Source organism: Elephantulus edwardii, unplaced genomic scaffold (assembly GCF_000299155.1).
Source record: "Elephantulus edwardii isolate Elephantulus edwardi_28Jun2011 unplaced genomic scaffold, EleEdw1.0 scaffold00095, whole genome shotgun sequence".
Taxonomy (NCBI): Eukaryota; Metazoa; Chordata; class Mammalia; order Macroscelidea; family Macroscelididae; genus Elephantulus; species Elephantulus edwardii.
This window is the reverse complement of record NW_006399845.1, coordinates 854,643-875,967: the sequence shown is the minus strand read 5'-3', so window position 1 is coordinate 875,967 and position 21,325 is coordinate 854,643. Positions and strand designations below refer to the sequence as shown.

General features: G+C 39.8%; 1 protein-coding gene across 1 annotated transcript in view; it reads left to right on the top strand.

Annotated features, from left to right (window-relative positions):
* The window catches only part of SH3RF2 (SH3 domain containing ring finger 2), a 192,940-nt gene that overhangs the window by 111,673 nt on the left and 59,942 nt on the right, over positions 1-21,325 (top strand). Inside the window, exon 3 of the mRNA XM_006891197.1 lies at positions 6,865-7,188. Within this exon, the coding sequence (XP_006891259.1) occupies positions 6,865-7,188 (324 nt within the window). The remainder of the gene's footprint in view (positions 1-6,864; positions 7,189-21,325) is intronic.

Here is a 21,325-nt window from a genome sequence, read left to right as displayed (position 1 = left end):
TGGCACAGGACAGAGCAGAGTTTAGGGCTGTTGTACATAGGGTCGCTATGAGTCGCAAGCGACTCGACGGCACATAACAACAACAACAAACAACATTTGAAATTATTGAAAAATACTTCTTGTTGATTAAGTAAAAAAGTTGAACTAAATTAAACTAATTTTATAAATATATATGTATACCTAAAGAAATAAAGGAAAAAAAAAAGAAATAAAGGACTAGAAGGATATGCACTAGAAGTAGTAGCAGTGATCACTGCTACTTGGTGAGATTCTAGGTGATTTTAATTTTCTTCTGCCTATTTATCAGTGTTTTCTAAATATTCTCAAATGAGTATTTCAGAAGACATCTGTAGCTTTTTAAAAGGATATCTTAGAGAAAGAAAATATGATAAACTCTCTACTTATTTTTCTCAAGTATAATAATATTACCTGCAGCTCCTAAGCTCTTTGACCATGAGCTTCACACTTCCTTGGAGTAGTTCGTTACAAATTCAAAAAAGAAATGTTATTGTTTAACTCCATTTATTGGTACTTATCAAGCACAGAACAGTGGAAATAAGCAATGAAGAGTTATAAAGAGTAAAAGGCATATCCCCTGTTATCTAGGAGCATAGAGTGAAAAAAAAAACCATGATCAAGAGTTAGACCTACCTTTCTGATTTGAGGATCTGGGTCCGTGGTAAATTCATTCTCTGGATCAAAGGACATTTGTACAGGAAGAACATTTATGGTGATTGGAAGATGAGAGTTAGATTTGAAAGATAAAAATAAGTAGCAATTGGTTCCTAGTTGGACACACAGGAGGCTGTCTTAGCTGTGTAGTTCTGCTAAAACAGAAAAACCACAAGTGGATAGCTTTAACAACCATTGAAGAGTTTAGGAGGCTAGAAGTCTAAATTCAAGGGTAACAGCTTTCTCTGCGCTGCTTCCTCATGGAAGTCCTTGCTCCTTTCAGTATCTGCAGGTCCAGCCTCCCTGGAAGAGCTCCATGTTTCTTGGCATCAGTTTTCTCCTGGGTTTAGGAAGTTAGTAATATAAGGACCCCCACCCCCACCATCCTAAAGACACACTGTACTCCCAGCTTCCCTTTTTTATGAAAATCAGGTCCCTTTCATCTCCACTTTCACTTGTTATTGTTATGTGCCGTCAAGTCGCTTGAGACTCATAGCGACCCTATGTACAACAGCCCTAAACTCCGCTCTGTCCTATGCCAATCGCACTGTCTCTGATACTTCCATCCCGATTACCCCAGTCACTGAATCAATCCACCTCATAGAGGGCCTTCCCCTCCTGCGCTGTCCCTCCACCCTCCCAAGCATGATGTCCTTCTCCAAGGACCGGTCTCTCTTCACAACATGTCCAAAGTATGTTAGACGGAGCCTCAGAATCCTTGCCTCCAAGGAGCCACCCGGTTTAACCTTTTCCAGGATGAATCTGTCCACTTTCATATCTTGTAATATAAAAGGCGTGACTCAAGTAAAGGTGAGGTATAACAAGGTTATGACTTAAAGTGGGCTGTTACGCTGCGATTCCACACCCGATACTGGTTTTAACTCATTAATAGACAGAGTTTCGGATTTACAACATATTACGAGCACAAGACATTAACATCAGATCCCAAAATGGAGGACAATAACAATATTGAGAATCATAACCTCGTCAAGTTCATACTTCTTTTGAGGGAAACACAATGCAATCCATGACAGAGTGGTTATGAGGTTCTTACAGAATTTAAATGTGCATGATTCTATTCATTCTTTAAAGAAGCTGCTTCACAACTTTTTTGGGGGGGAAGGCTCCACCCATTTCATTACCCATTTCTGAAACACCGTTTTTCAAAACTTGCACATTTAATGATTATTCATTTGAATACTCTCCCCACCACTTCACCTCTAAATTTAGTGATTACAAGAACCCTCAAGATTATCATCAAACTAGCCATTGCTTCATTTGTTCTTGTAATTGCTAGGAGAGGAAAAGATAATCAAGTAGTTGCTATAATCTAGGAACCTGGTTTTCAAAAATTACTTGAAATCTAAATTGAGCTTTTTAAAGCAGTACTTAAATTTTGACTCCAGTCATTTCATTAAGACTAGCGCTTGCTGAGAACTCTTTAAATAAGCTTTGAATTACCCATGTCATGCAAAGCAACTGGGAAGAAGGAAAGCTTTCTTAAGAGAGTTGTGAGGCTGGGGGGTGGAGTGGGGAGATTTTGGCATAAACAGGACTTTTCTTGTTAAGGGATCATTTAATTTTGACTCTCACCTGGACTAAAAGGTGGTAACGCAAACACTAAGCTTATGCCTGTTCTTGTCCAGACTTCTCCAGTGGGACCTGCCTGGGGTATGTGACTCCTTCTCAGTCTAATGAGCCTCAAAGATAATGTTTCAAATGAGTGGGTACAAATACAAGAGATCCAGAGTCCTTCCGAAACTGAGCTATTAATCACATTGGCAAGGGACATGGGAGACAGAATCACACAACCCTTTGTTGATGCTGGTGGAAAAGGTGATGATGGTGTTCACCTAGGGTCAGAGCAATTAGGCTGAGGCAGAAAAACAAATGAGCTTATTCCATCATAGATCTGTTGTTACTGTTAGGTGACATCTAATCCATTCCACTTATAGTGACCCCATGTGACAGAGTAGAACAGCCCCATACGTTTTCTTTCCTAGCCTGTAATCTGTGTGGCTAGCAATCATTAGGTCTACTGCTGAGAAGAAATTGGTTCAAATCCTTGAACCGCTGGCCTGTCAGTTAACTGCCAGCTACTACCTCTGAATGACCAAAAAGAACTTTACTCGTGGTACTCAAAGCTTTGTAATACTTGCCCACGCATAGCAGAGGCCTGGCTGAGGGGCCAAGGAGACAAGGTCTAGAGAGAGTCCTGCCTGTGTGTATGGCTAGGAAGAGGCTATATTGACCGAAAATTTCTATCATATTTCCAGATACTGAATTGTAGCCTTTTGCTTCCCAACTACAGACTATAATGTAAATATTGCCTGTGAATTCCAAGTGGCCACTGCAATGAACTCTGCTCAACAGAGAAATACAGAGTGCTGAGGGAGGGATGGCTACTTTCTAATTGGTAATAAGGTTGGAAGCAGAAGTGGCATCTACTTCCTAACCAACATGCCTCAAAAAACTCTATGAACTTTGATAAATGTCGATAGTTACAGAAAGGCTTCAGGCCTTTTGTTCATAGGGTCATGCTATGAGTTGTGCTCAACTTGAAGGCAATCAACAACAACAATATAAGGTTGTAGAAGGGATATCTGTCTGAACTTTGCTTCAGAGAAATCAGTCTTTGTCTGTTATGAGCCTCATTCTCCCTCATGAAATTAAAAGTGATCAGATGCCTCAATGAGGCCGTTTTTCACAGGCACATAGTGAGTCTCCATAAGTCAGAATCTACTCAGTGGTGACTGGTACTTCTCTCTGCCTGTCCATCTCTGTGTGTTGAGCTCGTTCTGACTGATGGCTACTCCATAAGTCAAGTAGAATTGTGCCCCATGGGATTTCCAATGGCAGATTTTTCAGAAGTGGATTACCACACTTTTCTCAGAAGGCCCTTATATGTGAGACACAACAAAATAGGAATAGAAGGGAATTTTCTCAACATAGTGAAAAGTATACACACAAAACCAAAAGCCAATATCATTCTCAATGGATAAAGACTAAAAGCTTTCTCCTGGTGAACATGGACCAAGCAAGGATGCCCACTGTCACCACTTCTATTCAATATTGTATTGGAAATACTTGCTAGGGCAATACAGCAAGAGGCATCACATAGGCAAAGAGATGGTGAAACTGTTGCTCTATGCATACAATATAATAATGTACACAGAAAACCCACAAGAACTTAACAACAACAACAACAACAAAAAAAAAAACTGTTAGAGCTCGTAGATCAATTTAGTAGAGTGGCAGGTACAAGATCAATATACAAAAGTCAGTGAGATTCCTGTACAGTAACAAAGAAAACACAGAGAAGAAAACTAAGAAAGCAATCCTATTTACAATAGCCAACCACAAATTGAGATATTTAGGAATTAGCCTACCTAGAGACACAAAAGACTTTTACAAAGAAAACTACAAAATACGTGTGTGAGAAACAGTAAATTATTTCAATAAATGGGAAAATAGTCCCTGTTCATGAATAGGAAGACTCAATATAGTGAAAATTATAATTCTACTAAAAGCAATCTACATTTTTAATTCAATAGCAATACTGATACTAAATTTATTTTTCAAAGAGATAGAAAGGCAATTGGCAAGTTTTGTTTTGTTTTGTTTTTTAATTGGCAAGTTTATTTGGAGAGAAAAGAGACCTGAAGCAGGATCCTCACCTATCACCATACCCAAAAAATCAACCTAAGGTGGATCAGAGACCTAGGAGTAAAGCCAAAACCATAAAGATCATAAGAAACTAAGTGGGACCAACCTTAGAGTGCCTAGCCCATGGTATAAAAAGGTTGACAAATACAGCCAGAAATACACAATCAGGAGAGGATAAATTGGTGAAATCTTTTCAAGATTAAATCCCTGAGCACACACAGGAGCAGTGATTTTGTAAATTACTACCTTACTTGGGAGGGACTGGAGAGCATTATACAAAATGAACTATCTCAGTCCTATAAGGACAAATGTGGCATAAGGCCATTATTGTAGAATGTGTATGAGGAAGATGGGGGGTGAGGGGGAGCAGAGGTTCGAGGATGGGCGGGGGCAGTAGTAAATCATAGGGTTGCACAATTTGATGGTTGAGGGAGGGGTGGGTAAAGGAAATGGGAAGGATCCTGTGTGAAAAGCAATGTTTATGAACTTTTTAAATAAACCAGTTTAAAATAAAAATTTTATCAAAAAAAAAAAGAGGGGAGAATAAATCTCTGGGCACATCAAAAACGTTTTCCAACAGGGTGAAAAGAAAACTTACAGACTGGGAACAAACATTTGGTCATACCATCTCAGACAAAAATCTCATAACAAAAGTTTACCGAATATTCCCGGGCCTCCTCAAGAAGAAGACTGATAACCCAATTACAAAATAGGCAAGAGAGGTAGAAAGACTTTTCTCAGAGGAACACATTCAGATGGCCAACAGACACATGAAGAAATGCTCAAAATCACTAGCAATAAAATAAATAAATCAAAACCACAATAAGATATCAGCTCACCCCAACAGCAGTGGCAAAGTTTAACAGGACTTCAAGGAATAAATATTGGAGAAAATGCAGAGAGATTAGAACCCTTATACACTTTTGGTGGGATTGCAAAATAGTACAATTATTCTGGAAGATAGTTTGTCATTTTTTCAAAAAGCTGATCTGTTCTGGGGGTGGGGAGAGCAGAATACAGAAATTCCTTATGACCCAGCTATTCCATGATAAAATAAGAACTGAGTCACAAATGAAGATTTGTACACCAATGTTCATACCAGCATTATACACCATCGCAAGAATATGGAAACAGCCTAAATGTCCAACCACAAACAAATGGATTGAGAAATTATGGTACACTCACACAATGGAATACTACACTGTGTTCACAAGCAATTATTTCAAACCTTACAATATAACTAAGGAGGGACTGGAGAGCATTATGCTGTGTGAACTAACTCAATCTCATAAGGACAAATACTACATAAAACCATTATTGAAGCAAATTGAAAAATAATTGTAAAACATATATGAGGGTCCAAAGTAGGGAAGGAGGGAACAAGGAATGAGGATGGGCATAGAGGAAACCATAGAGTCACACAACTTTTTTTGGGGGGAGAAGGTAAAGGAGATGAGAAATGTCCAGTGGGAATCTAAAAAGACAGGGTAAAAGTGGGCATAGTTCAAAGATGATTAATTTTGCAAAACATAATGAATGGGAATGAGTGTGTGAAACACAAAGTGAATGAAGGATAGTGTGAAACACAATGTATATGAACTTTGTAAGCAAGCCAATATAAAATAAAAATTTAAATTAAAAAAAATATAGGGAGCTCTGGTGGCCTAGTGGCAAGAAGCTGCACTGCAATCCCAGAGGTGCACGGTTCAAATCCACCAGCTGCTCTGCTGGAGAAGGAGGGATGATCACCTTCTGTATTAGTCAGATCTCACACACACACACACACACACACACACACATAATAAAATAAAATAAAAATATTTAAAAAATATGTGAGACAAAGTTTCACCATCCTTACCTCCAAGAAGCACCTTGCCTGCACCATTTCCAAAATGTGTTTATTTGTTCTTTTGGTAGCCCATGAGACATTCAACACTCTTATCCAGCATTACAATCAAAGGCATCAATTAATCTTCTGTCATCTTTATTCATTGTCCAACTCTCAACTGCATAGTAAGTAATTAGGAAAAAAATATGGTTTAGTTCAGGTGGTTAGTCTTCAACTGACATCATTGGTCTTCAGCACTTTGGAGAGATTCTTGACGCCTGACTCTCCCAGTGCGATAGGTCTTTGGATTTCCTGGCTTCCAGTGTCAAGGGTGCTGATAGTGGATCCAAGCAAGATTAAACCATTGACAATTTCTGTTCTTCTCCAACTGTCATGAGATTGCCTATATTGGCCCAGGGGTGAGAATTTTTGTTTTCTTGATGTTGAGCCCAGAACTCAGTAACAGATTTATAGTATTACCTACTTTGCAGGAGTACTGTGAGAATTCATTCATATAGCCAAATGCCTGAGTCATACTGATAAAAGATGGTTTGGCTCTTTTATCAGCTATTTTGCTAACCCATGAGTGAACAATGAAGAATATGGGATCTGAACTGGTTTCAGACCAGCCTAGATAAGACATAGTTATTCACATCAGATCAGGAAGAATAACTTCTCACTGACATTTTGTCTTTCAGCCAAACCTCACCGCAAGATACCTTCTAGAGAAGAACAAAGGCCGACAGTCATCCCGCACTAAAAGCCTGTCTCTCGGGTCCTCGTCCCCCAGAGGCAAAGCAACCAACTCACCCGCCCTCCGAAGGGGCCCTGGGTCCAGGAGGAAGGGACCTGGGCAGTTCTCCATCACAACAGCCTTGAATACTCTCAACAGGATGGTCCATTCTCCCTCAGGACGTCATATGGTGGAGATCAGCACCCCAGTGCTCATCAGCTCCAGCAACCCCTCTGTGATCACTCAGCACATGGAAAAAGCAGACATCCCTCCCAGCTCTGTGGGCCAGGTAGGGAACCGACCTTGGAATCAGGGCAGGTGATCTGCACCATGTTGCATGGGAGTTACGCTGCGAACCCAAAGTCAGTCCTCTCTGGTGGTTCAAATCCACCAGGGGCTCCAAGGGAGAACGATGGGCAATCTGCTCCTTTGTGATTTACAACCTCCGAAAACCTGCTGGAAGGTCAATTATGAGTCAGTTCCAACTCAACAGCAATAAGTGAAAGAGTTGAGTTAACCACCACAACAGATTAATAACTATAGAATTATGTAATTTGTATCAGAGCTTTATATGCATGATCTAATTTCCTCTTTGACACAGCCTGTAAGTTAAATATTACTATTTTCCCTCTTTTGCTGATGAAATTGTAACTATATTCTGGAGGTTAGACAACTTTCCCAAATTCTCGCCTTTAGAAATCTCTCTTCCAAGAAGAAAATTACTTCCGTTTTCCAGGGAAATTTTGGCCCTCATGAGTTGAAAGTCACTGCCCATTCCTCTGAATAGTCAATTTTTAGGCAGTATGTGGAAATAATAGAAAAGATATTGTGGATTATCTAGTGGTTTCAAGACTAGTGAAATAATTTGTGGGTCCAATATAAAGTGAAAATGAAGGATCCTTGTACAACAATTATTAATAATTTCAAAATGGCTTAAGACAAGTGCTGGGACCTTCTAAGCACAAGATTCTGGATAGCTATACAGGTGGCATATCCATGAAGCTAACCAACCAATAGGTGACCCTCCAGAGGGTTTTCCGAGGCAGTTAATTGCATGGGAGGAGACTGCCCATCTTTCTCCTGTGGAGCAGCTGGTGGTCTTGAACCATGTGCCTTAAAGATTGCAGCGCAACTTCTTGCCACTAGGCCACCAGAGCTCTTAATAAGACAAAGCCTAACAGAGTGTTGGCACATATTGTTGTTGTATGGCAGCAAGTTTGCACCCACCTCATTGCAACCCCATGTGCAAAAGAAAGAAACACTGCAACATTCTGAATGTGTTGATTTTTGGTCAATAGATCACCAGTTCTGTCTTTGCAGACCATGTTAGTCTAGAAGCTCCCCAGAAATCTGTTCAGTATCATAGCAACACAGGAGCACCCACTGACAGATGATAAGAGGCTGTGTGTGAGGTGCTAGTTGAGCATTGAACCTGTGTTCCCCATCTGAAAGATGAGAATTCAACTACTGAATCACAGATTACCCAAAGCCATCACAGTCCAGTCGATGCTCAGTCATGGTACCCACTGAGCACTCAATAAGTGATAGCTCTTCTTTCTATTTTTATTATTAACCCTGATTACTGGGTTAATCACTGGAGGGAGATAATCCAGGTATGGCAATCCAGAATCTGAAGTGCTTCCAACAGGCTGAAGGACACTTTAGAAGATGAAGGAGTAGAGGCATGAGGCGGAGTTATTAAGAAGAGCTGTGTGTTGGATATTCAGCTACAAACACTCTTTGGAACGATGCAGGTGGCAACTTGGAAGGACAAACCTCAACTTGTACTGATGTATTTTTTTTAAGAAGCTGTAAATCTTGTTTTTAAGCATGAATCTCTACCTTGGGATTAAAGCACTTAATTGGACTCTAATCCCTTTTTAACAAGACAAGGAGGAGGAGAAAGTCAAGGGCTCTGCAAAGACCTGTGTGCTGGTCTGAAAGGAAAACAATCACCTCCTACACCTTCTGTCTTACAATGCTGTCTGCATCTCTAAAAGGTTCTAATTCTGTAATTTATGTCATTCTGCCCACCACTTGCCCCACCACCCCACACACACATACAAATACCTTTTCCTACCATTTATACTCCCCCTGCATGAAACACCATAAAGCTTCCTTCCTGCCACCCACACCCACATTCCAAAAGCTTTTCCACAAGTAATGCACGCTTTGTGCCCAAAGTCCTCCCTCTCCCCATACACACACACACACACACACACACACACACACACACTCCAAAAAGAAGATTGGGTGACTTAAAATCAACCCAAAGATTAGCAGAGCTTTTTCTGAAATCATACTTTCTGTATAAACCCCAAACCCCAAGCCCATTTTTATTGAGCTTCATTCCAATGCACGGCAATTCCATGTTACAAAGGCAACAGCTCCCTACAGTTTTCTTGATTATAATCTTCATGGGAGCAAAACGTAGCCTTTTTTTTTCCATAGCACTGGTACATAGATTTGAATTGCTCAACTTTAGACTACTAATTGAGCACAAACTTTTCTGGCCACCCAGAGAATTTATATATGGTGCTGCTGTTGTTGGTTGCTGGAGAACCAGTTCTCACTCCTGTATACCACAGGGATGCAGAATGGCACCACTCCATGGGGCTTTCAAGGCTGTGACCTTTCAGAAGCAAATCACCAGGCCTATCTTCCAGCGTGCCTTTGGACGGCCAGCCTTTCAATAAATAATAAAATGTTTAACCATTTATATTACCCAGAGACTCCTCTAAATAGATAGATTGAGAGATAGATAGATAGATAGATAGATAGATAGATAGATAGATGATAGATAGATAGATAGATAGATAGATAGATAGATAGATAGATAGATATAGACAGATGATAGATAGATACTGTTGTTGTTGTTGTTGTTATGTTCTGTCAAGTCAGAACCAACTTAAAACTGACCTTCCAGTGGGTTTTCAGATGCTGTAAATCACAAAGAAGAGATTTCCCATCTTTCTTCCAAGGAGCATTTGGTAAATTTGAACTGCCTGCTTTCATCACTCATACTGTGGGCATGTTGTTAGGAGAGGCTAGTCCTTGGCAAAGGATGTCACGCTTGGAAGGATAGAAAGTCAACAAAAGAAAGGAAGACCCTCAGCAAGAAGGACTGACACGGTAACTGCAGCAATGGGCTCAAGTGTATGAGGAATGATGACGATGGTACAGGATAGGACAGGATTCAGAGATGTTGTTCATAGGGTTTCCTCTCAGTCAGACTTCACTTGACAACATCTAACAACAAGCCTTTCAGGTGGCAGCACAACTTCTTACTACTAGGCCACCAGAGTTCCCCTGGTAGGTAGATAGAAAGACAGACAGATGATTTAAAAAAAGTCAAAGTCATTGAGTCAGAACCAATTCATAGCTCACCTTCCAGTAAGTAGGTTTCTGAAGCTGAAAATCACACAGGAGTTTGGTTATGTTTCTCCCACAAAGCCACTAGCAGATCCCCTGGTGGGTTCAAACCACCAGAGAGATTCCCTATAGACTGTGTCACCAGAGTGCCTTACCTCATAAGCTAGCTTGTTCAGCTGTGTATTGGCTTCCCCAAAGACCTAGTTGAGAGTCATTTCTTGTCTTTTTAATTCCTCTTCTTCGCCATTTACCTCACCTACAAAAGGCTGGAGTCCCTGAATGGTATAAACAATTACTGAGTTTCACAGCTAACCCAGAAGTCAGAGATTTGTGTCCACTGACACAGTGGGCTTGACAATCTACTTTCAAAAGATCAGCCATTGAAAACCCTGTGGAGCACAAATCTACTCTGAAGACAGTAATAGCACAGTAATTGGGTTTTTCTTCGTTGGTTTTTTGTTTGTTTGTTTGTTTTTTTAACAGAGGCTGGATTCAAGTGAGAAATTCTAGTAGGACTGATAACAAGTAGTATTTCTTCCTAGTTTTAACAAATGGTGATAATCTCAAAGTATAACATCCATGTGTTTTATATTCCCAGGGAGCCAATACGGCACCACTTTGATAACCTTTCCTTTGTTGAGATGGCTATGAATTGTAAATACTTCTGCACGATACTCTAAATTGTCTGAATTCACTCTCTAAGTACCCCATTTACAAGCTATATTAAAGTTGAGGGGAAAGTTAAACCAATGACACATTCCCCACTGCCTTTTCTTTCTCTCGTTTTTTCTTAAAACATGCAATTGTGTCTAGCTCATCAAGTCACCATACTTTCTTCCACCACTGCAACCAGCAGAGTCCCTAGTCCCTACTATTGTGTACGGTAAATAATGGGTGAATTTAATTGTACAAAATGTAGGCAGAACACTGTCGACTCTAGGATGTCTTTTTAGACACTGGAAATTGCTAAATTCATTAGACATTTTACAAAACACTTGAGAACTTTCTGTGTTCAAAGAGTTGAGGAATTAGACAAAACTCTGCGGCTTCCACCTACAAACTGGAAGGTCAGGCAGGAAACATAACCTATTTTAAAGAAAACATAACCACATAAGAGTTAAGATAAAGAGAACCTGAGAAGCAGGTCTAAATTGGGTATTAAGGAGAAGACCCCACTGAATAGATGGCATATGTAAGCTGAGACCTAGAAAACAAAAAAGTAGCTATCAGAGAGGAAGTCCTCGGAGAAGAACATTCTAGGCAGAGGAAACGGCTTAAGTAAAGGCCCTGTGAGACCACACTCACACTAAGCCGATGTGACTAGAATGTAACAAGAGAGAAACTGAACCAAGAACTGCGGTAAGACAGGTTATTGTAGTTGTTGTGCCATCGAGTCAGACTTGACCCATGGCCAACCCTCTTGTGGGTTTTCAGAGGGAGAAAATTGCATAGGAGGAAACTGCCCATCCTTCTCCCAGGGAGCAGCTGATGGTTACAAATCACTTGCCTTTGGGATTGCAGCACAACTTCTTATGACTAGATCAAGGAAAAACATTTGTGTTTTATTATAAATGCAATGAGGCCCCAACAGGTGTTTTGTTTTGTTTTTAAAGACAAAAACTGACATAGTGTGCCCTATTTTTTGAAAGTCTAGTGTGGTCACTGTGTGGAGAATGACAGTGAGGATAGAATGTAAGCTGGAAGTCTAGTTAGATAACTGTTGTAGGAATTAGAGACAAAGATATTACTGACTTGGACAAACACATCAATAATAGCTTCCAGGTCTGTTTCTGATGTAGAGTCAGTGTCTAAAAATTGCTGGCAGATTGGAGGGTGGAGAGTGATGCAGGAAAGAGTGGCATCAAGACTCATGAGTTGAGCACTAGTAGGTTATGGTGCCATATGCTTAAGCAGGAGGAAGGCCAAGGTGGAAGGATTTCTCACAGGAATCACCCCAGTATTGTTCTTTCAATCAATAAACATGCAATGAGTTCTTACAGCATCTTAGTAACCATAATGAGTACTGAAAATCTATTATTGAAACATAAAGAACAGTAATAATAATCTCAAATATTTGTTGAAACTAATATGTGTTAGTTCCCAAGGACCTTTCCAAAGTGCTAAAGAACAATGATGTCAGTTTCAAGAGTAAGGCACACCTAGTCCAAGCCATGGTCTTTTCAGTTGTGTCCTATACATCTGAAAGTTGGACAGTGAATGTTGGATGACATCAGAATAATCAATGCCTTTGAACTGTGGCATTAGAGAAGAGTATTGAATATCCCATGGACTGCCAAAAGAACAAACAAATCTGTCTTGGAAAAATGCAACCAGAGTGCTCCTTAGAGACGAGGAGAATGAGGTTTGGTTTTTTTTTTTCCCCCTTATATGCTTTGGACATCTTCCACTCCTTGGAAAAAAGCATCACGCTGGTAAAGGTGGTGAGTCAGAGACAGAGAAGAAATGCTCCAGATGAACTGACGTAGTGAATGTAACGATAGGCTTGATCATATCAGAGGTTGTGAGGATGGTGCAGGCAAGGGCAGAGTTCAGATCTGTTCACGGGGTCATTAGGAGCCATGGTTGACTTGATAGCATCTAATAAAAGCAACATACTATGCATTAGGCAGGCGACTAGAGAGCTAGGTGGGTGGAACAGGAAGCTAGTTAGGTAGACAGAGACAAATGATAACCTCTAAGAATAAAGTCTTCTTTTGCTGCCAGCCTCCTGAGCTATGAAATGTGGTTAGAGGCTTTATATGAAAGATGTTTTCACCACTTTACAGTGAAGTCACTAAAGCTTGAGAAGAAAAGTGATTTGTCCAAGTTCGTGAAAGTGGTAAGCACTAAGGCTCTGGAATTGACCCTAGAATTCTCTGATCTTAGACCACAAACCCTTGGGACTCTATGGTGCTGTCAACAAAGACATCAGGCAACAATGTTCTAGCAGTGCAACTTGTCTTGGATGTGTGAAGTCTCCCTTTTTTTGAATGTCTTCCCTTCACTCTTTAGACTGTAAGGCCATGCAACATTCTCTTCACTATTCGCTCTAAGTCTTTTGTACTTGAAGGAAGTTTTCATGTACCTATCACTTTGTTCTTTGTTAGGCTAGCAACAGTATCTTAGCACAGTCTATGTTACTGAAGGCATATCATGAGCTCTTGTTCTAGAGATACAGTCTAGTAAGACCAACAAAAATAATTATAATCATGTGACTAATTATATTGCTTGGATCCACAATTAGCATCCTTGATACCAGCAGTCAGGAGATAATCTCCTTATCCCAGATGCATTGCATCTGGGAAAATCTAAAGTTAGGGACTTCTCCAAATTATTGAGGAGTAATGATGTCAATTTGAGAACTAAAGTATGTCTGATTCAGACCATCATCTTCCCAATTACTTACAATGCATCTGATAGAAGGATAATGAATAAGGATGACAGAAAAAGAATTGATGCCTTTGAGCTGTGGTGTTGGAAAAGAGCACTGAACATTCCATGGATGACCAGAACAAATAGATATGTCTTGGAGAAGGTGCAACCGAAGTGCTCTTTGGAGGCAAGAATTATGAGACTTGGCCTCACATACTCTGGGCATGTTGCTAGGAGGGACTCTTCCTTGGAGAAGAACATGATGCCAGAAAGGGTGGAGGGTCAGCAAAGGAGAGAATAACCCTCAACTAGGTGGATTGATTCAATGACTACTGCAAACGGGCTCTTGCATGTCAGGAAGTGTGAGGATGGCTCAGGATAGAACAGGGTTCAGTTCTTTAATGCATAGGGTCGCTATGAGTTATACTCAACTTGACAGCACCTAACAACAACAATTATTCCCCTGGGAGATGAAGAAGGTTAAGAAATTGACTAATAATTAAAAGGTTAGTGGTTGGAATCCACCAATGGGTGCCTCAGAACAAAAGCCTGGCAATTGACTTCCAAGGAGTCAGCCACTGAAAACTCTACATGAAGATAAATTCTACTCTGACACACATGGGGTCATCATGAGCTGGAATTGAATCAAAAGCAACTGGTTTTTATAACAGAGTTAGGGCTTCTTAGGGTAAGATGAGATCCTGACTTTAATGGTATAGAAACTTGGACTTTAATAACACTGAACTATAAATTATGACAGTTATTCTCTTTGCAAATTTTCTCTAGACCCAAATGAAAGAAGGAAGGAAAGAAAGAAAGTTTGGTGCTAGTTTGACACTTGCTAATCTCCCTGTGTCAGAAGAAGAGAAAAAAGCATCAAACTCAGCTGTGGGAAATTATTGGCCCTCTCTGAATGGCAAAATACTGTGTAGTTATGGGTCTATGTTGTGTACCCATGCCCCAGGATCTCTGGTGGCCTAGTGGTTCAGGAGTTACACTGGCAACACAAAAGCAGGTGGTTGAAATCTACCAGCTGCTCCTCTGGAGAAAGATGAGCAATCTATTCCTGGACAATTTACCCACTTGAGAATCACCTATTAATTGGTTCCAACACAATGGCAATGAACGAGCGAGAGAGAGTATGTTTCCATTATTTCTTCTTAGTTACCTTCCATATAGAACAAATAATGCCAGGGGGAGTGATTATTGTTCACAGAAATGAATGAATTTTTAAAAATCTTTTATTTGTGGGTTTTTTAAATGAAATTTTTATTTTATACTAGCTTACTTACAAAGTTTATATATATTGTTTCTCACACTAAATCTTTCCCGTTTTGTCTTTAAAAATACATTCAACTCAACTCATTGCCATTCAATTGAAGCCAAGTCATAGCTGAATCTCCAGCTGGTTTTCAGAGGCTATAAATCTCACAGGAGATCCTTCTCCCGTGGAGCATCTCCTGGGTTTGAACTGTTTCTTTTGGGCTAACAGCATAACTCCCTAATTTAGATTTAAAGTAGGAGCTCTGGAGCCACCAGCGTCTCTCCTTTAAGTTTAAAGAACAGTAATTTAGTAGAAATATGTCAGTTGGTATTCCATCAATTCCAGGGGCCTCATTTTTTTTTTTTTTGCCAATTCCTTCAAAGTATCTTGGACTTCCTCTTTCATCACCATTGCCTCTTGATCATATGCTGTTTCGTCTGTGTCAACAATTCTTTTTGGAGCAGTGACTCTGTGTACTCCTTCCATCTTCTTTCAATGCTTCCTGGGTCATTTTATGTTCTGCCCATAGTGGGTCAGGGATGCATCCTATTTCCATACCTTTTCAATCTGTATATGGCACAGATCATCCGGAAGGTTGGAGTTTATGAGGAGGAAGGTGGCTTCAGGATTGGAGGAAGACTCATCAACAACCTCTGCCAAAACTGAGGAAGACCTGAAGCATTTTCTGCAGAAAGGACTGTAATCTTCAATATGGATTGAAGCTCAACATTAAGAAAACAAGGTTCTCACTATTGAACCAATTGGCAGCACTATGATGAGTGGAGGTTGTGGAGGTTTTTAACAATTTCGGCTTGCTTGGCTTCATAATCAACACTGTTGGCACCAGTAGTCAGGAAATCAAAATTTAAATTGCATTAGAGAAGCAGCTTTCAGGGACCTCTCCACAATGCTAAAGAACAATCAGGTCACTTGCAACTCATAGTAACTCTTATGTACAACAGCCCTGAAACCTGCTCTATCCTGTGCCAACTTTACTGTCTCTGACACGCCTATTCTCATTTCCCCAGTCACTACATCAATCCATCTCATCAAAAGTTTCCCTCTCTTTCTCCATCCCTCCAACTTTCAAACATGACGTCCTTCTCCAAGGATTGGTCCTTCATTGCAACAAGCCCAAAGTATGTGAGACAAAGCCTCAGAATCCTTGCCTCCAAAGAGCAGCCTGGTCTCACCCTCTCTAGGATAAACCTGTTTGTTCTCCTGACAGTTCATGACATTCAATACTCTTCTCCAGCACCACAAATCAAAGGAATCAATTTTCTTTCATCCTAGTCATTGTCTAGCTCTCTGATACTGACTAATACTGTAGGAAAAGGTTGTGGGTTTTGTGGGTTTTATTTGTTGTGGTTGGTGTTCTTTTTTTTCAGAGTCTCTTCAATATAAGTCCAGGTTCCACCAAGTAGATATAAGGATTGGTGATGAGCATTAAGGACTCGATTTTCTAAAAACTGCTCTGAAATCACCTTACTTAAATACTCACCCTCCTCCACCATATTCTAGATATTGTTGCTAATTGCATCTTTGCAGTGGTACCTCACATGCCTTCTCTATGCTTTATATTTTCTATAAGCTGATAGTTGTTGTTATGTGCTGTCGAGTCATCTGTGGCCCATAGAGACCCTATGTTGAAAGTTAGTTATATCAGGGCTAAGGTCAATTTGGGGACATTTGGTAGGTGATAGGTATCTCTTTCTTGTCTTGTTTTTTCGTGAGGATCAGAATTTCACTTCTCTTTATTGATTTATGGTTTGTTTTGATTTTTAAAAATTTTTATTTTATGCAGGTTTATTTGCAAAGTTCATATGCATTGTTTTTCACACTGGATCTTCCCTGCTTCCTTCACCTTTCCTGTCCCCCCATCAAATTGTGCAATCCTATGATTAATGTCCCCTCTTCTCTACCCATCCTCAGCCCTCTGCTCCCACCCTCCCCTCCTCCCACCCCCAGTTTTGGATCCTCATACTCATTCTACAGTAATGGTCTTATATAGTGTTTGTCTTTATGAGACTGAGTTAGTTCACTTAACATAATGCTCTCCAGCACCATCCAAGTTAGGCAGTAATTTACAAAATCATAGCTCCTGTGTGCTGTGTAGTATTCCAACATGTGGATATACCATAATTTCTCAATCCATTCAGTTGTGGTTGAACATTTGGGCTATTTCCATGTCTTGTTTTTTAAGTGTATAGTTCAATGACTTTTAGTACATCTACAGTTCTTTGTGTATATCCATCACCATTGTCAATTACAGAACATTTTCATTACCCAAAAAAGAAACTCCACAGCCCTTAGCCATCAACACCCAGACCTCCTCTTCTCCAGGAAACCACCGCTAATCTATATTCTGTCTCTGTAGGCTTGCCTACTTATAAATGGTATCATACAATGTGATCTTTTGTGAGTGGCTTTTTGTACTTAGCATCATGTTTACAGATTCTTCCATGTTGTAGTATGTATCAACATTTCAGGGTTTCATGACTGTATAATATTCCATTGTGTGAACATAGCACATTTTGTTTATTTACTCATTAGCTGATAGGTGTTTTAGTTTCTAGTTTTTGCTATTATTAATAATGCTTCTGTAAATGTTTTTGTACCATTTTTTCGTGTGTACATATTATCAATTCTTCCAAAACTATAGCTAGGGGTAGAATTGTTAAATTTTATTGTAACTTTTATTGTTTAAAAGACTATTTTCCAAAGTGACAGCACCATTCTACTTTTCTATCATTTCCACTAATAATGTACGTATGAGGGTTCACATTTCTTTAAATCTTTGTCAGTTCTTGCTATTATCTTTGTTATTATAGCCATCTTAGAGACTGTGAAGTGATAGTTTAAATTTGCTTTAAACCTTGGTTAACCCTGATGGCTAATGATGTTGACCATTTTTTATATGCATTTTAGTTATTTATCATTCTTCATTATCAAATTGCCTTTTGAGATCTGGAGTCTATTTTTTAATTGGGTTCTTTGTTTTTTATTATTGAGTTATAGGAATTCTCTATATATTTTAGAATTAAGTCTATTACCAGATACACATATACAACAATTTTCTCCCTTCCTGTGGGCTGTTTTCCAATTTTGTGTTTATTTCTTTTTTCCTGTGTTGCTCATACATTTGTTTGTCCAACTGTAGAAACTATTACCTAACCCAAAGTCACAGAAATTTACTCCTCTGAGTTCTTAGAAGATTTTTATTAATCCTTACATTTAGGGCTTTCATTTCACTTGAATTAATTTTTGTATAGCATGAGGTATGAATCTAATTTCATTTTTTAATATCTAGATATCCTGTTGTTCCAACACCATCTGTTGAAGGCAATTCTTTCCCCATTTTATTGTTATGACACTCTTGTCAAATTAAGTACTTATTACAACACATCAAGAGGTATGTAATGCCTGACTGCCTCTGTTTTTGCTTTAAAATTTATTCGTTCACAGGTATTATCAAGCTGTTCTAGCCATTAAAAGAGTTCCCGTTACCTAATGGTTTGAGGAACCCTTCATAAGTTATTTCATTCAGAGCTGTAAAATGTTGTTATTTTTCTGCATTGTCGAGTCGAAAACACCTCATGCCTAACCCTCCAGCAGAGTTTCAGAGGCTGTAAATCACTCAGGAGGAAATTGCCCCTATTTCTCCTGTGGAGAGTTTGAACTGCCTACCTTTAGGTTGAAAGCACAACTCCTTACCCACCAAGCCGCCAGAACTCCATAGTGGCATTCAATACTATCATTCCTCCTCTGTTTGTTGGTTTGTGTTCAAATTCTGTAATTTTTTTAAAAGGCTTTCTGAAAGCTCTGTGTAAAATACTGCACTTTGAGCTTTAAACCTAACCTGCCTCGCTAGGTTCTCCACACCTGCACGTCATAGGCTGGTAACATATATTTGGGAGCCCAAAGCACTCATGCCCTCGACAATAATAATTCTTTATATCTCTCTATTTATCTGTCTGTCTGTATGGCATAGTTTGCAGAGTTAAGCTGCTAACCTAAAGGCTGAGACTCTCTAGTGGTTTGAAGCCACCAGCCACTGTCAGGAGAAAGAAGGGCAACCTTCTCCCTTGCGATTTATAGACTCAGAAACCCACTGCAGAGTCGGCTATGTGTCAGAACTGATTCCACAATGAGTGATCTCTCTCTCTCTCGCTCTCGCTCTCTCTCTCTCTCTCTCTCTCCTCCCCCCTCTCTTGGGTGTTTCGCAATTCAAAGACAGGACTTCTTTCTCACCCTCTTTCTGCATGGCCTGTTTGCCACCACTGCCTCTTTTTTCCACTGGTGCCTGCCAGCTGGATTAATCTTCCCTGCCTTCCTGTGCCAGTCTCCTTATCACAGCCCTCAGGCCAGCCTCTGCATTCTGGCTGCTTCAGCCACATGTTCACTACCTCACTCCCTCCAAGGTCTGTTTGCCATGCTTGGACCAAGACCAAGGGGAGAAGGCCTAGGTTTATTTAGCCACACACAAAAAATTAAAAAAGGCTTCAGGGTGGTTGTGGAAATGTGAGATGACTTTGTTTTTATACATTTAGGTTTATGTAGTAGGTTGTATTCATAAGAGAAAAGGAACATAAAATATGAAGGATTTCATAACGTACAAGGAGCAATCTTCTCACCGCATAAATTATTAAAAACCAAAATGCTGAAGGAGGCTGTGAAATTGTTGTTGCTGCTGGATTTTGGTTTGGTAATCTCCCCCTCCATAACCCTTATGGGGGAAGAGAAGAAGATAGCTTAATATAAACAAGAATGTTTCAAAATCAGACAAAATTTTGTGCCATGGCCATGTCACTTACTAGCCTCCCAAGTATCTAACCTCCGTGAATCTCAGTATCCTCATTTGCAAAGAGGGTTTAAGTCCTCACATGCAGAATCCTTGCCAGCACTGGCAGTACCTCCGTACTTGGCGGCCATTACTGTGGCATTCCCTTTTCCCTGCCAGTCAAGCTTTAGAAATATATGATCTGTGTGATAAAGGACAACTCTGACTTTAGGCAGAGAGGAAATAAGCCAAGCATCTCCTAAAATCTAGATGACCCTTCTGATATGAATTCCCTAAGGTTTACTTTTTCCACAACTTTTAGTCATGATAGGTAGGGGTAATCTTAGTTTATTTGTAAGAAAAGTAATAGGAAAGGCTATGTATTTAACTCTCTCACAGACTTCAGCCAAAATAAAATAAACACATAGACTAGCATCGTAATTTGAAGCAGGACTAAGAGTCCTACAAGATAGCTTAATCCTTAAACCACATAGTCTTAGGTCGCAAAGGTTATTATTGGCTCATGAAATGTATTGGGCCTGTCAAAGTTATGCCTTCCACATTCTGATACCAGCTTTCACTCATTCACTGTGACTTTGGATAACAATTTGGTTTTGGGGTAGAGCTCTAAAAAGAATAGGCTGACACAGAAGAATTTAAGAAACAACATAAGATCAAGAGGCAATGGCAATGAAGGAGGAAGTTCAGGCTGCTCTGAAGGACATGTCAAAAAATAAAGCCCTAGGAATTGATGGAATCCCAATTGACATAGTTCAACAAACAGATGCTAACCTGTACGTGCTCACCAGGTTGTGCTAAGAAATAGGGAGGATAACTATCGGGCCAACTGACTAGAAGAGATCCATATTTATTTCCATTCCCAAAAAAGGTGACCAGTGTGGAAATTATCAAACAATATGACTAATATCATAAGTAAAATCTTGCTGAAGAGCTAACAAAGAACTACCAGAAATACAAGTTGGATTTAGAAGAGGTCATGGCACTAAACGTTATTGCCAATGTCAGATGGATCTTGGCAAAAAGAAAAGAATACCAGAGGAATGTCTATCTGTGTTTCATTGACTATGCAAAGGCATCCACTGTGCGGATCACAACAAATTGCAGTTAACTTTGAAGAAAATGAGAATCCCAGAACACTCAATTGTGCTTGTTGGAAACCTATACTTGGATCAGGAAGCAGTCCTCAGAACAGAGCAAGGAAACCCTACATGGTCCAAAATCAGGAAAGAAGTGCATTCAGGGATGCATCCCGTCTCCATATCTTTTCAATCTATATGCAGAACCAATCATTCAGGAAGCTTGGCTTTATGAGGAGGAATGTGGCATCAAGATTACAGGAAGACTCATGAACAACCTGTGTTATGCAGATGACATAACCTTGCTTGCTAAAACTGAGGAGGACCTTCTGGTGCTTGCTGCAGAAGGTCAAGGACTGCAGTCTTCAGTATGGATTGAAACTCAACATCAAGAAGACAAAGATTCCCACCACTGGGCCAATTGGCAGCACCATGATAGATCAAGGAGAGATTGACATTAATAGCATTTACAGGTTGCTCAGCTTCATAATCAACTCTTGATACTGTTATTGTTCGTTGTTATGTGCTGTGGAGTCATTTG